Source organism: Micropterus salmoides, unplaced genomic scaffold, assembly GCF_014851395.1.
Source record: "Micropterus salmoides isolate LMB-PRFRI ecotype aquatic unplaced genomic scaffold, ASM1485139v1 Ms_hic_scaffold_6, whole genome shotgun sequence".
Lineage (NCBI taxonomy): Eukaryota > Metazoa > Chordata > Actinopteri > Centrarchiformes > Centrarchidae > Micropterus > Micropterus salmoides.
This window is the reverse complement of record NW_024044348.1, coordinates 15378173-15393406: the sequence shown is the minus strand read 5'-3', so window position 1 is coordinate 15393406 and position 15234 is coordinate 15378173. Positions and strand designations below refer to the sequence as shown.

The window sequence follows — 15234 nt, the reverse complement described above, 5'->3', positions numbered from 1 at the left end:
GCAATATGAGTTTACAGCGCCGTCTGTCGGCCACCACTTGCAGAACAAGCTCAGCTTTTAGGCTCGTGAATGAACCTTGGATGTTTGTTTAAAGTCCTGCTTATCTGTGCTGTGTGTGCTGCTCTGGCCTCCTTGTATTGTGAATAGGAACTAGTGATGTGCTAATGTCACATTTTTGGTGATATTTCAGAGTGACAATTTTATTTATGTATGTAAGCAGTGTAAAGGTAAAAGCAATCAATTAGTTGATCTACATAAAATTAATCAGAAACTATTGTGATGACTGAAGTGCTGAACATTCCCCAAATTTAGCATCTTAGTTGTGAGTATTTCTTGTTTTTGTTTGTTTTATGTGATTATAAACTGAATTTATTTGGGAGTATCACTTTGGATTTTAGAAAATTGTGATAGAATTGTGATAGAACATATTGTATAGAGTTCTTAAATAACAATAGTAAACATAATTTCATTGCGCTTGAGTGTAAGCAGCCACATAGGCGTCAGAGATTATTTTACTTTTTTGTAGTCTGAAAGGTGGTGCTTATAGCACCTCTATAACATATGTATTGCTGCCTATAGGATGAAGCTTGACTGCCAGACAGTGATTCTTAAAGGCAAAAATATTTATTTAAATTCATTAACATCTCTGAAGCAAAGTATTCAAGCTTATTATTATACACTTCAGAAGCTGCAAAACTATTATAACACATGGGAGAAGCAAAAAGTGCAAAACATTGCTGCAAATGTGTTCAAAAGATGTGTGTATCATGTAATTTGATTTGTCATTTGAAACGTATCTGAGAAAGTGTTATAAACACATGAAGAGGAAAGAAAGCAGCCGTCAGCTCACATGGCAACCAAATAAAACCAGAGATCAGCACAATCTGGGCTTGTAATGACTGGAAGGAAATATAAATGCTCTTATTTACCTGCAGTTCTTTCACACTGACAGACATAATTATTCATCATTCATTCATCTACCACAAAAAAAAAATATCCAACAGTACTACAAAGTTAGAAACAGACAATTACATAATGCATGGAAAACATTATCAGTCCACATAAACTGAACATGATTTAACAGTAAAGGGTTGTTAAAGCTTGCGTCAGACGTTGGACAATTAAATAACTGCACTGGGGAACCTTGGCTAGCATTGTAGCAAAAAAACAAACAAAAAAAACCCTGGACAATAGGCTGCGGGTAATACGGTATCTAATTTTTTATTAGAGCTGCACTGCTTCTCAAATTCACACATAAAATGCAGCTCAAAGTGCTTTACACCATAAAGACTTTATCATCATCATCAATAATGTAAATTTTGATTCAGATCCACCACTACCCTGTACTGAAATACTGTACAAAAATTGTGTAAGAAATCAAGTTTGATTGATTGATTGATAAACAGTTCATGTAAAATCACCCATTTACTTCAGTTGTTATGCTCCTCTTACGACACCGTGCAGGTGGAGGACTTGGGTGGCTGCTCCAGGATGGATTCACGCCGCAGGTCATTGGGCAAAGCCCCGCCGGGTCCCCAGATTGTGAGCTCACCGTAGATCCCTGTCTCGATCATTTCCTCCTGCCAGGGGATGGGGATGTTCCCTGAGGCAAACTCATCAAAAAAGTCAATGTCCTTGTCTTCCATCTGCACGCCTTTAACTGTGGAGAAGGCCCCAACATCATCGATGTCCTTGGCATAAACTGTCTTGGAGTCGGGCACAAAAGGGGGTGTAAGGATCCCTGAGGAGACACAACACAGGAAGATGCAGTCAAGCACTGTGTTCTGGTCTTTTTTCCACCTTTGAGTACATAATCTATCCTGACAAGACAGACAAAGCTGGCAAGAAGTCCCAGTCTTATGGTAAGAGCCTCAGTCAACTGAGCCACCAGGATCCCCCAAATAACTTTTCACCATCAAGTGTTTGAGTTCATCAGAAAGGATTACGAAGTGTTTAATGGACATCTGGCTTCTTGAAATAATAAAAGTATTTCTCTATAACATTAAATATGCACAACTGAATGTGCATCCATGAACTTATACTTCAGAAAAAAACAACTTTCATTTATTTTTCATTAAGAGTTTCTATCTAAAAATCGATCTACCCCCCTTAATCATGACTGTGTGGGTGTGTTTTGACCAATGTGATTGACAGTGTCCTGGCAATATCACACCTGTCCCCACGACTGAAGCCTGATTGGTGCACAGAAATACTTGACGTCATCGTTATTTTTTTTTTTACTTCAAACCAGTTAGCATAAGAAAAAATACAAAACTATCTTGTGAAAAAGCCAAAATGAATCAAATTTCAGCACTGTTTGTGCTCCTGTAGGACCTCACTGCTCAAAGTAAGAAGCTGATTCAAGAAATAGATTTTCAGGGCCTTTAATATCTCAGTAAATAGTACAATTGCTATTAAAGCGCATAAAATCCACAAAACTCCTTTTTATTAAATAACTGCAATATCTTTTTTGGATGCATATTGCTTGAATAAAAAAGCAACTCTTACACAAGTCACTTACTGTCGCTGTTATGTTAAATGTTCCTAATTATTTGAGCACATAGTTGACTTGTGAAGTGGTGTCAGTACACTGTTTCTACAAGTGAAACTTATCAACTAAAAGAGAATCTTCTTCAAGATTAAACAGAAAAACTGCAGTCAAGGTGTTTTTACATGATGAGCCATAAGTAAATATTGTATATATACACGATTATATATAGGCTATACATAATGTAGGCCTACTGTACCAACACCATAAAATATTAAAACATCCATACGTAGGCAGTATGATATAATAGAACAAAAAACAAAAATCATTATTTAAAATATATTTAAATAATTAATAATAATAATAATAATAATTTAATATTTTAAAACAAAATGAGTGAGCAGAAAGTAAATAAAACTGTGATGAAACAGCAGAAACATATGTGTATATTAATGCAATATGCAAATAGACTGTCTGAAACAGACCTGCATTGAGTTTCCTCCAGTTGATCTCGCTGAAAAAGGGATGCGCCCTGAGCTCATCACATGATCCGTTCTTGAAGCCGAGCCTCTTGTCGACTTCTTTGACCAGCAGACCCTCACAGATGGACCGAGCGTTCTCGCTGAACTTCTCTGGATAAGTTACTGGATCATTCAGAATCCGCTGCTTTACCACCTTATTCTCAACCTTGAAACAGCACAAAGAAGAGAAGCAGCAATGAATTTCTACCTCTCATTTAAAACCTGCAGTTAATCTAACTTTAACACCCTTTTCTTCTTTAAAGTCTGTGACTGCCCCAGAAATTCAGGCATTTGCTTCCAGTGTTGTAGCTTATTATTTATCTGCAGAACGTGCAGGTAAATTCATGCCATTCAGGTTTATGCACATGCACAGTCCTCCAAATATCCTGATCAATACCACTGTAAACGCTCTATAAAGTAAATATCTATATTGATGTACATAAATGGCATGCTTAATGTGTAAATTTCTAATAAAATGCATCAATTGTGACAGTTCTCTTTAAAGTTAAATGCAGTGGAAAGTAACAGTACATTTACTTATGTTTAATTTTGAGATACTCATACTTTACTTGATGATTTCAATTGTATGCTACTTTATACTTCAACACCACTAAATATTTCTGAGGCAAACTTACTTTTTCCTCCACTCCATCTATTTGACAGCTATACCTGGTAGTTACTCGTTATTTGGCAGATTCAAATGTTATAAACAAAGTATGTGATATATATGTTTACAGTTCTATAGATTAAACTATCCAACATTATATAAAATAGTTAGTACATCGTATACTTTGTAAATTTAATAAAATCTTGACTGTAGTACTTTTACTTGTAGGAAAGTATAAAGAGGTGTATTGCTACTTTTACTTAAGTAAAATACATGAGTACTTCTGGTTACTTCTGGTTAAATTATTACTGGTTAAATGAGGGGCCAGTGCTTCAGATTTCACAGCAGTATCAGCATCAGGCCACAAGTGGGCAAAGTTCAGCTGCCAAATCTTAAAAATCTGTTATCACACAGTTTTATTAAAAGCTGGTTTAAACACCATATAAAATAAAGAAGTAAGAGCTAAGAAGACTGTGAGGAAAGAGGCAGAGAAAAATGGAGCCAAAAGAACAAACATAAACATGTTTTAAGCACACACACACACACACACAAAAATTTAAAAACAGCTAAAAACGTGGATTGAGAATAGGTAAAACAGACAAGATCATAAATAGAATCTTTACCTTCTCTCCTCGGGACCTGAAGGGTCCTTTGGCAGCCATAAACTCATACAGAGTGACCCCAAGAGTGAAGTAATCTACAGAGTAGTCATACTCCTCTCCTTTCAGCAGCTCTGGTGCCATAAAACCTGCATGTTAGAGAAAAGAGGTCATGACCTTTCAGTTAGCGAGTGGACATTCATTTGGATAAATCAAAAAGGATCCATTTCTAATTAAACTGCTAAATAGATCTAAAATTTACTTTTTTGATAATATTTTAGTGACTAAATCTGTACTGTGCAAATTACTGTACCTGTTACTTCAGTGTTTCTATTTTTGTGCAACTTAATACTTATACTATCCTGCATTTCAGAGGGAAAACTTGTTCTTACTCCTAATATAGTGTTTCTTTTTACAAAATAGGAGTTAAAACAACAATACCAGATAGAGCACATATACATCTTTGTTGTGTTATTACTAATCATTCATGCTATGAGCATGAATAGTATTTTAGGGCAGATACTTGCTCTATGTAATCATTGTGCTCTATTATAAAGTGGCAGGATCGGTTCAGTCCAGTCATTCAGGTAACAATGGCTGGAGAGCTAATGGCAGCTGTGCAATCTGTATACATTGTTTCTTTGTAGTCTGTGTACACAGTAGTGTGTAGAATACAATGTACATGTATGGGTTTTGTTCATAGACCCTGCTGAATAAGCAGCTACAACCAAGTAAATGCCAGTTTTGGTGATTTTTTTCCGACTTTACCTGGAGTCCCAGCGTAGCCTTTGATTTTGTACTGATCCTCAGCCAGCTCCACAGCCAGACCAAGGTCAGAGATACGGACGTTACCTGTGAGAACAAACACCAGGGTAATGTCAAGAGCTGTGCACGTCACAGATATGAATGTTGACCTGAACACCACGTTTCTGACTTGAAACTTGATAACTGAAAGACGTCCTTGTGTTAGGAGCAAGACACAGTGTGTACTTTAAGTGTATGTGTGTGGTTTAGTGTGTTTATACAGACCAGTGTGTGTTTTGACCTCAAGAGACCATAAATGAATGGGACATGTTTTTAAAGTCAAGGTGAGGGGCTAAAATTTTATCCCAGTAAAAGCCCAATTTTGTAGTCTTTACAAGTGATTGGAGGCTTAAATTTGATTGTTTAAAAGGAATAGTGTGACAGCAGGAGCCAGGAAACGGTTAGCTGAGCGTATATGTTAGCATAAAGACAGGAAACAGGAGGAAACAGCTAGCCTGGCTCTGATCAGTACTCCAGGAAGTCACCCGATAAAACCACAGTTTGCCATTTTATGCTAACGTTAAGCTAACCTTCTCCTGGCTCAAACATAACAACAGACAGATATAAGAGTGGCATTAATCTTCTCACCTAACTTTCGGCAAGTAAGTTAAGCAAATTATCTAAAATTTCTAACTATTCTTTTAATTTAATATTGTAGTGGTCCAATCTAATCAGTCAGCACCCTATATTTCACTGTTGAACTCCCAGAGGAACCTGAAGTCTTCAGCACCAAACACAAGAGACCACATCTTTCCTTTTTTTACAGGAGTGTTTGACCTTGATTATCCAGCAGCACATTTTCTGGTTTGAGGTCTCTGTAGATGATCCTCTTCTGGTGGAGGTGCTCCAGGCCCTGGATGATCTGAGCAGTGTAGTAGCAGGCCCGCGGCTCGTCCAACCCCGGGTTGTTCTCATCCACGTTATAAATGTGATACCTAGTGGCATAAGACAGAGGGTGTAGGGTCAAGGAGTGTATAAACATTTGTTGTATAAACACATTAAACTTCAAAATAGTAATTATAATATGATTACATATATATAGGTTTATCCAAGAACTAAATACATCATTCATGGGGCATTTAAGACAATCTGTAAAAAAGAGAATGGGACTGTGGACAAACATCAGGCTAGGCCGGTCCATTTTTTACACTGCATGAATAAATATAAAGGCATAATCCCTATATTAAAACATGATTACTTAATATTGGGTTGGAAAACTGTCTAAATTAGATCCCTTTGGCAGAGCCAGATATTGTGGTCAGCATGTCAATGAGTGTGAATGAGAGCTAACCTCAGGTCTCCTCCGTTCATGATGGTCATGACCAGACACAACTCTGTTTTTGACTGGAAGGCGTAAGCCAAAGAGACAATGAACCTGCTGTGAACTCGAGCCAGGATCCTCTTCTCCACCATGGCCCCCTACAGGACAGGAAGGGACAGCAGGTTAGATATGTACAGTGCTTACATCACACTAGGTTACTGTCATCTTTAATTAAAGACACAAACATTCCCATCTGTACATATGCATAATTTATCTGTAGCTATGTAGCTTGCCGAGATGAAATCACAAACATTACATTACAGTATTTGAGTTGGTGGTCTTGACATAATAACATGACACAATGTTATTATGGTGTCCATCTGAACTTGTTAATAAATGTGCTGTCTACGTTCAGCTAACATTCGTAATGCTGTGTATTTTAATGTATTGTGGATGTGTACCGCCATGCTCAGGGCCAGTGTTTCTTTGGCTGTCCTTCACCGCCATAACCAAAATAGCCTAGAAGTCATCTCGTACAAAGATGGCTAAGTAGTTCAGCTGGACTACACGGCAGATTTACTCTTAATTGATGCTTTCTTTTCATTTCCTTGCTGTAGAAGGAGTTGTAGGACAACATTGTCAGGCATTAGCATACGTGGAAGTAGTTTCCAGTGGTGGAATGTGACCAAGTCAATCTATTCAAGTAAGTAAGTAAGATTTTAATTATATAGCACTTTTTAAAACTTACAAAGTTACAAAGTGCTGCACAGACAAAAATAAACAACATACATAAAATATATAGCAATATACAGAAAAATTATTATATTACAGCCGCGCTGCAGGGAAGCCCATTTGGTAAAAATGGTTTTTTTAAAGCAGTTTACAGACTCAGCTGATCTAACAGATGGGGGAAGATTGTTCCAGGGTGCACAGTATAAAAATGATCTGAGTGGCCTTGAGGTGGAATAGGGATGGAAACATTCGCAAATGAATAAAGGGGCAAGACCCCAAAGTGCCTTATGAGCAATATTTTGAAATCAATTCTACACTTTATAGGGAGCCAGTGGTGGGATGCAAGGATTGGTGCGATGCGAGGTCTATGGTTAGTTTTTGGTAAGCAGCGTTTTGCACTAGATGCAGACGGGACAGGGCAAGAGCATTGCAGTAGTTAAGATGTAAAAAAGAAAAAAAAAGACAAAATAGCGGTATGGATTAGTAATTCTGGATCTCTGGTTGATAGAATTGATTTGATTTTTGCAATGAGCCGAAGTTGAAAGAAACAAGTACTGTGCTTTGGTACAATTTTTACATACATATTTTACTTGAGTATTTCCATTCTGTGCTACTTTATACTTTTAACCCCACTACATTTATTTGAAACTTACATTTACAAGTTACTTTTTACATCTATCCAGTAGTATCCAGAGAGACCACAGTACGTCAGACTGAAGGGCCACATGTCAGACACTGTGGTCAGCAGCACCGAAGCACCACAGGGGACCGTGCTCTCTCCCGTCCTCTTCACCTTGTGCACATCTGACTTCCAGTATAACACCGGGCTCTGCCACATGCAGAAATACTCAGACGATACTGTGATAGTTGGCTGTATCAAGGATGGACAGGAGGAGGAGTACAGGAGCCTGGTAGAGGACTTCGTGAGGTGGTGCAGGACCAACCATCTGCAGCTGAACACCTCCAAGACCAAGGAGATGGTGGTGGACTTCAGAAGGAAGAAACCACATCTCCAACCTGTGTCCATCGAGGTGGTCGATGTGGAGGTGGTCAGGACTTATAAATATCTGGGGCTGCAGCTGGATGACAAGCTGGACTGGACAGAAAATATGGACACTCTCCACAGGAAAGGGCAGAGCTGTCTGTACTTCCTGAGAAGACTGGGGTCCTTCAACATCTGCAAAAAAAAAACTGCTGCAGATGTTTTACCAGTCTGTGGTGGCCAGCGTCCTCTTTAATGCTGTAGTTTGCTGGGGAGGAAGCAGCAAGAAGAGAGACGCCGGTCGACTGGACAGACTGGTGAGGAGAGCTGGTTCAGTGGTGGGCTCAGAGCTGGACTCCCCAGTGACAGTGGCAGAAAGAAGGACCCTGGACAAACTGCTGTCCATACTAGACAACGCCCACCACCCTCTGCACAACACCTTCTCGGATAGAGGAGTGTGTTCAGTGGAAGACTGCTGTCCCAGCCCAGCTCCACCAGCAGACTTAAAAACTCTTTCTTCCCCCCTGGCCATCAGACTGTACAACAGCTCCTAGTCATGGCAGGGAGGACAGTAGACAAAAGAACAATTTCTACCTCCATCTGCACTCCATTTTGCACTGTTTACTGTTTTTGCACTGTTGTACTGTGTTATAAGTTATTTTAATTTTAATTCTATTTTAATATAGGTTTAATGTATGTATGTTTCGTATGCTACTGGATACTTGAATTTCCCTCGGTATAAATAAAGTATCTATCTATCTATCTATCTATCTATCTATCTATCTATCTATCTATCTATCTATCTATCTATCTATCTATCTAGTATTAAAAGTATCTAATGTTGGCTCCACATTTACAACATTAAAATGCTCTTACATGTATTTGTTAGTGATAAAAACTGAATAATATATTATTTAGGCCTATTATTATAACACTTTGAAAGGAGCCATTCTTTTTGTTTTGATACTTTAAGTACATTTTTTTCTTGTACTTAAGTAAAGGACCTGAATATTTCTTCCACCAAAGGTAGTTTCAGCGCTCTGTCATGTCAAATGATGGAGGGAAGCTCTGACGTCATTACTTGAGAGAAGTAATTTTACAATAGATATGATTGCATTTGAATGTAGAGCACTTTTCGATCAATCAAACATTTAAAAAGATAAGGTAAATATTAAAAACATGTCTGTTTTTTTGGGCAAATCCATTTTCATGTACACAAAGCGTGTTTGTCCCATAGCCAATAAGTAGGCGTATACAGAGCTAACCAGCATGACTTTTACCATGTTGTATTGTATTGACTTTGATCATCCTGGTGTAGCAATATCAGTGTAAATACTTTACAGAAACTTATATGGAGAGCATACGTTAAATATTTTGTTTAATCTGTGGAGGCAGAGTAAACTAATGAAAAATGGTTAGCAACAATAATTTTAGCAACATTTTCAGAGTCATTGAAGACCCCCACTAAAGTTATAGACATATTATTGTCTCTGTTTTGTTTCTGAGCAGAAGATTAGGAAATCCACTCCAGGGCTGCTCCATTTATAAACATCGCAGGACTGACACTTTATAAGAAGATCAAAATATTCTAATGCTGACGGCACTAATCATATAAGCCAAAGGTGCCTTACATCGCCTTATTAGGATCCATCTGACTGTAGTTTGGAGGGGGGGATTACACAGATACTGTACATAGAAGGCCCGGAGGGCAAGAGACAAACTGGACCACAACTCGTGAATCCAAATTTCAACCACAGCACAAACTGGAACGTAATCTAACTGAGATCTTCTGTATTTCTCTACAGAATTACCACTCTTTCTCTGAGGAGAAAGGACTTGATCATGATCTGATCCCTTACCTCAAAGCCTTTTCTCTTCTTCAGCCTCTTCTTGTTGAGCTTTTTGCAGGCGTACAGTTTCCCTGTGGCCTTCATCTGACAGGCAGACACTTCCCCAAAACCGCCTTTACCCAATACGCGAAAGTCCAAAAACCAATCCTCTCCCATGGGCTGCATCTCCAACCACTTCCACTGCAGAAACCTTTTCAGATACATACTCTCCAGGAAGAAAGTGTAGGGCACTTCCTTGAGGAAGTCCATCACATTGTCCATAGTCTCATTGAAAAGATCGTCCCCGGCCTCTTGGTGTTTCTCTTTGACCTTTGTGATACCGTTTTCTGGCAGGAAGGGGCAGAAATACTTGGCGCCCGGCTCCATATACCGGGACAAGATCTTGCTTGCTTTCATGACACGATCTTCATCCTCAGCATTGTTGTATTCCTCAATATCCTTCCACAGGCGGCAGGGGCCTTTATACTCGTTGTTGGAGTCTAGGAACTCCTGGAAGAGACGTTTGCCAATGGGCTGCTCCACACAGACTGTCTGGAAGCCCAGATCCAAAGTCTCCCGCAGGCCCTCACACACTGTGATGTGAGGCAGCTTCAGGCGGGAGTGGTACTTCTTGTCTCGGTTGAATGCAGGGTTGGCAGTGCCATCAAAGCTCCCACGGGCTGAGATGTAGGCAGAGTTGGCCACCACCGTTGTCAAGCCACCAATATCCATGGTGACAGAGTCGAAAAGTGAGGAGGAGGGACGAAGGAATGTGTGAGAAGCCCAGAGAGCAAAGTTACAAAGAGAAGGTGTTACAGGAAAGCAGGAGAGGAGCTTAAAAAGAAGAGGAAAGTAGCATAGACGCAGACAATATCTGACTAATTCCCAGATCAGGAGATGTGATCTGGATTTCTTATTCCATCAGCACTTCAAAATCAGAGAATATCACACATCTGACTACCTGCTCACTGTCGACTACCACAGTGTTTCCCCTCTTTGAGGCTATCACTAAACCTGAGAGTCTCTTCTCTTCCTCCCACACACATGCAGGCACACATGCGGATCTACCTGACTCATCACCTTTCCCCAAAGGGATTTACCCACTACATAATGCTTTATCCTGTGCTAACCCATGTGCACGCTGTAGAAGATGAAAAGGGAACACAACGGGTGAAAACAAGACAAGAAAGTGAGAGGAGAGAGGGAAATGAGGGATAACTGTGGTACGCATGCAATGTGCTGGTAAGGACAGGAATGTGGTGAAGTTCAGAGAGAGGCACTGTCACAGAGAGAAATAAGAGAAAGACAGTAGTGTTCACATCAGTTAACATTGTGCTTCTGCAGAGGCCTTCTTCTTTTGGCCTTTAATTTCTGTCTCTGTAACCCTCATTCATTCTCAAAACCTGCAATAATTCTCACAAAGGTGGCTACAGAGATTTAACTTCTTTGAAATAGAAATAACCTTTAATTAACAATAATAATTAAAACTGTGACGACTAACTAAGTATCTAAGTAGATTACTCAAGTACTGTGAGTACTTAATGAATACAAATTTGGGTTACTTGTAGTTCACATTAACTTTTTACAAATTAAGATTTTTACATAGAAAACACACAAAGAGATTATACAATATGATGCTTTGTTTTAATTGAAACCACCCAACGGTATATACAGCATCTCACAAAAGTAAGTACACCCCTCACATTTTTGTAAATATTTGATTATATCTTTTCATGTGACAACACTGAAGAAATGACACTTTGCTGCAATGTAAAGTTGTGAGTGTACAGCTTGCATAACAGTGTAAATTTGCTGTTCTCTCAAAATCACTCATCACACAGACATTAATGTCTAAACTGCTGGCAACAAAAGTGAATACACCTGTAAGTGAAAATGTCCAAATTGGGCCCAAAGTGTCAATATATTGTGTGTTATTTTTCATATTTTCCAGCACTGCCTTAACCCTCTTGGGCATTGAGTTCACCAGAGCTTCACAGGTTGCCACTGGAGTCCTCTTCCACTCATCCATGACGACATCACGGAGCTGGTGGATGTTAGAGACCTTGCGCGCCTCCACCTTCCATTTGAGGATGCCCCACAGATGCTCAGTAGTGTTTAGGTCTGGAGACATGCTTGGCCAGTCCATCACCTTTACGTCGTCTTGGAGGTGTGTTTGGGGTCGTTATCATGTTGGAATACTGCCCTGCGGCCCACTCTCCAAAGGGAGGGGATCCTGCTCTGCTTCAGTATGTCACAGTACATAAGTTGGCGTTCATGGTTCTCAAAATGAACTGTAACTCCCCAGTGCCGGCAGCACTCATGCAGCCCCAGACCATGACACTCCTACCACCATGCTTGACTGTAGGCAAGACACACTTGTCTTCCTCACTCCTCACCTGGTTGCTACCACACATGCTTGACACCAATAAGTTTATCTTGGTCTCATCAGACCACTGGTCATGATTTCAGTAATCCATGTCCAAAGTGTCAGTTTGACAGTGTTGGTTAACAAAATGGAAAAAACAGTTTAGAATTTATTTTATTTTAGGAAAAGTACAATGTTTTGAGTCCAACTCAGCTCTTCTGCAGGTACAGAATCAAACAGATGCAGGCTTTGGTTATGTTTCAGTGTGCCAATCATACATATCTGAGCAATATATATATAATCATATGCCGTCGTTCACCTTGACAGTTGGCATTAGCAGCCAAGCTGGCTGGCTTTTCAAGGTGATCCGGAGGTTTCTCCAGAGAGTAGGTTTACCTGTTTCTAAGTTGGCCAATCTTAGCTTTCCTACATGCCCACCTTATCTTGGCCTTATAAATAGTGAATAAGAGATAACACATACATCACACTCTGGAGTGAGGTCCAGGGAGTGACTTTTAGCTTTTACTGTAAAAGAGAATGAGACAGGCAACAAGACATTAGCACAAACCTGAAAGTGCCTCCAAATTGTTGGGGAGGGACAGGAGAGAGGAGATACAAATATTACTGTGTGCGTTTGTAGCGAGGGAGGGAAGAATAGAAGTAAAAGTTTAAAGTTGAGTTGAGTTGAGTAAAAGAAAGAAAAGGTCTGCTGTGGATCCTGGTCAGCACAGAGATTCATCATGGCCACCCTAAAAGAGAAGAGAACTTGTGGGCAGCGATGTGAAGACTTTGGCCATTTTGTCTGGAACTCCGACAATGGGACATTGATGGGGAGAACGCCAGAGAAATGGGGTAGGAATAAAATACCTCATTAATCTCTTGTGCAACATAAAAAAACCCTATAGGTTTAGCCTAAGTACTCAAATATTAATTAATTCATTTATGAGGATGTAGTTTGTAGCATTGCTATGGAAATATCCTGATAACTGTCTCTTAGTAGCTAGTGGTGAGGGTCAGCTTGTGACAAATGCTCCAGCCCTGCAGTTTTGTTCTTTGACATCTGTTTTCATCTTTGAAACTTGCCATATTGCATCAATTTTACATTGCTGGCGACCAATGCTACCAAACATTTAAGCAACGGTTACCTCACCAGCAATGACTGAGAAATTGTTTAACAGGTACTTTTGCCTAACAACCAGTTTAAACACAAGTAGGACGCAACAACTTTAATTAATACATGAGACAATGTCAACAAATATAAAACATTGTGAATCTGGTTTCAATCTGGAACAAGTGAGATTAACCTTTAAAGTATCCAATGTTTGTCCAATATTTAAAGTGAGAGTATTTTACAAATGGATGCAGGATATATTATGATTTTAAAAAGTCAATACTAATAGAGGCCTTTATGCACATCAGAAGAGTTTCTGTGTAATCTATGTAATAATTTCTCATGATTCTACTGGACCTAGTGAATAAAAGGCAAATATTTAATATTTTAATTAGCCAAATCAAGTCACCGTCTTTTTAGCACAGAATTCCAGACAGTGTTTCCTTTCCAATGCCAGTGTCTACAGGAAGAAGGATTACAGCAATCCATAACTCTTTAAATGTACATATGGGCAGTGGTGGAAGTAGTACCAATAATCCAAGATAAATATGTTCCATTACAAGTAAAAATACTGCTAACAAAATGCTATGGAAACAAGAGTATGTAAGTATAACGAGTATGCAGCAGAATGGTACATGTCAGTGTTTCATTATTATTTATTACATTGGTGGATTACTATTACTAAAGCCTTAAAGTGTAAGCAGCATTTTAATGGCTGGGGGTATTTTGAACTACTTTATAAATTGTTTTGTAGTTTAATTTACAACAGTGCATTTTATTTTAGAAGATCTTCATGTATTTTGTATGTATGTACATACAATCTAAACCTGCAAAGTATCTTATAACCACATCTGGAAAATAAATGTAGTAAATGCATTTATGTAGTAAATGAGTGCACACATTGTGCACTTTCATGTACTTACCATAGACTCCAACGAATGTTAAAATCAAGGGCAACTGGACTTGGTTGAAGATACGAGTATCTTCAACCAAGTCCAGTTGCCCTTGATTTTAACCTTCGTTGGATAACTATGACCTGGATGACTGAGAATCTTCATAGACATCTTACCATAGACTGTATATAAAAAGGTACTTACATGTACCATTCTGTGTGACTTTTTCCATCCTTTTAATGTCATTACAGTAAGGTGTATGTTTGCAGCCTGAAGGCAAAGAGAGATAAGTCTGCTGTTGTGATAAGCTTTTTATTTTTGTCAGAGTGCTTCCCCTTTAGCTTGATGTTACAATCAGATTAAATTGAGCTCATATTGACCGAGGACACCTTGACCTCTGCAAATGTGGACACACAATGTTGTACCCACACTTTCTTCTGTGTCATGAGTGTTTCCACATTAAGGATAACTGCCTGTATTTACAGAGTAAACTATAAATACAGGCAGGATATCTTCCACATTTTACAGTATTGCTTGGGTATGAAAACATCCACAACAACTATCAAGAAAAAGCTTTAATATGAGGAATCAGACAACATCGACAACAGGGGCACTAGGACAAAAAAAGGTGCAGCCATGAATGTGTAAAAAAAACCTCTATCAATTTCTCCTTCACAGTGTACATCAGTCTGTATTATGTGGCCTTCTACGTGGTGATGACAGGTCTCTTTTCTCTGGCCATCTGGACGCTCATGTACACCTTGGATCCGTACGCCCCTGACTATCAAGACCGGCTAAAATCTCCAGGGGTGATGGTGTGGCCCGACACTTACGGAGAGGAAGTTGTTGAAATCTCCTACAACACATCAGACAAGGCCAGCTGGATGAAGATGACCAACATCCTACATAAGTTCCTGGAGCGTTAGTATTTATTCAGTCGATCCTGCTGGACAGTTAATACGTGATACTTAACAAGGTCACACTTCAAAAGAAGACATCTAAATCTTTCTTTCCATCTCTCTCCTTCAGCCTACAATGACAC

General features: G+C 39.2%; 2 protein-coding genes across 2 annotated transcripts in view; one reads left to right on the top strand and one right to left on the bottom strand.

The window, feature by feature from the left end:
• Positions 1–636: 636 nt before the first annotated feature.
• grk1a (G protein-coupled receptor kinase 1 a) lies at positions 637–10555 on the bottom strand. The gene is made up of 7 exons (XM_038700574.1): positions 9854–10555; positions 6311–6438; positions 5797–5954; positions 4984–5067; positions 4240–4364; positions 2974–3175; positions 637–1741 (listed from the first exon to the last, which is right to left on the bottom strand). Exons 1-7 carry the CDS (start codon positions 10553–10555, stop codon positions 1449–1451), a joined length of 1692 nt encoding a protein of 563 aa, XP_038556502.1. The 3' UTR covers positions 637–1448.
• Positions 10556–12838: 2283 nt separating this feature from the next.
• The window catches only part of LOC119890624, an 8453-nt gene continuing 6057 nt past the window's right edge, over positions 12839–15234 (top strand). Inside the window, exons 1-2 of the mRNA XM_038701973.1 lie at positions 12839–13040; positions 14871–15113. Coding sequence (XP_038557901.1) covers positions 12929–13040; positions 14871–15113 — 355 coding nt within the window. The 5' untranslated portion in view covers positions 12839–12928. The remainder of the gene's footprint in view (positions 13041–14870; positions 15114–15234) is intronic.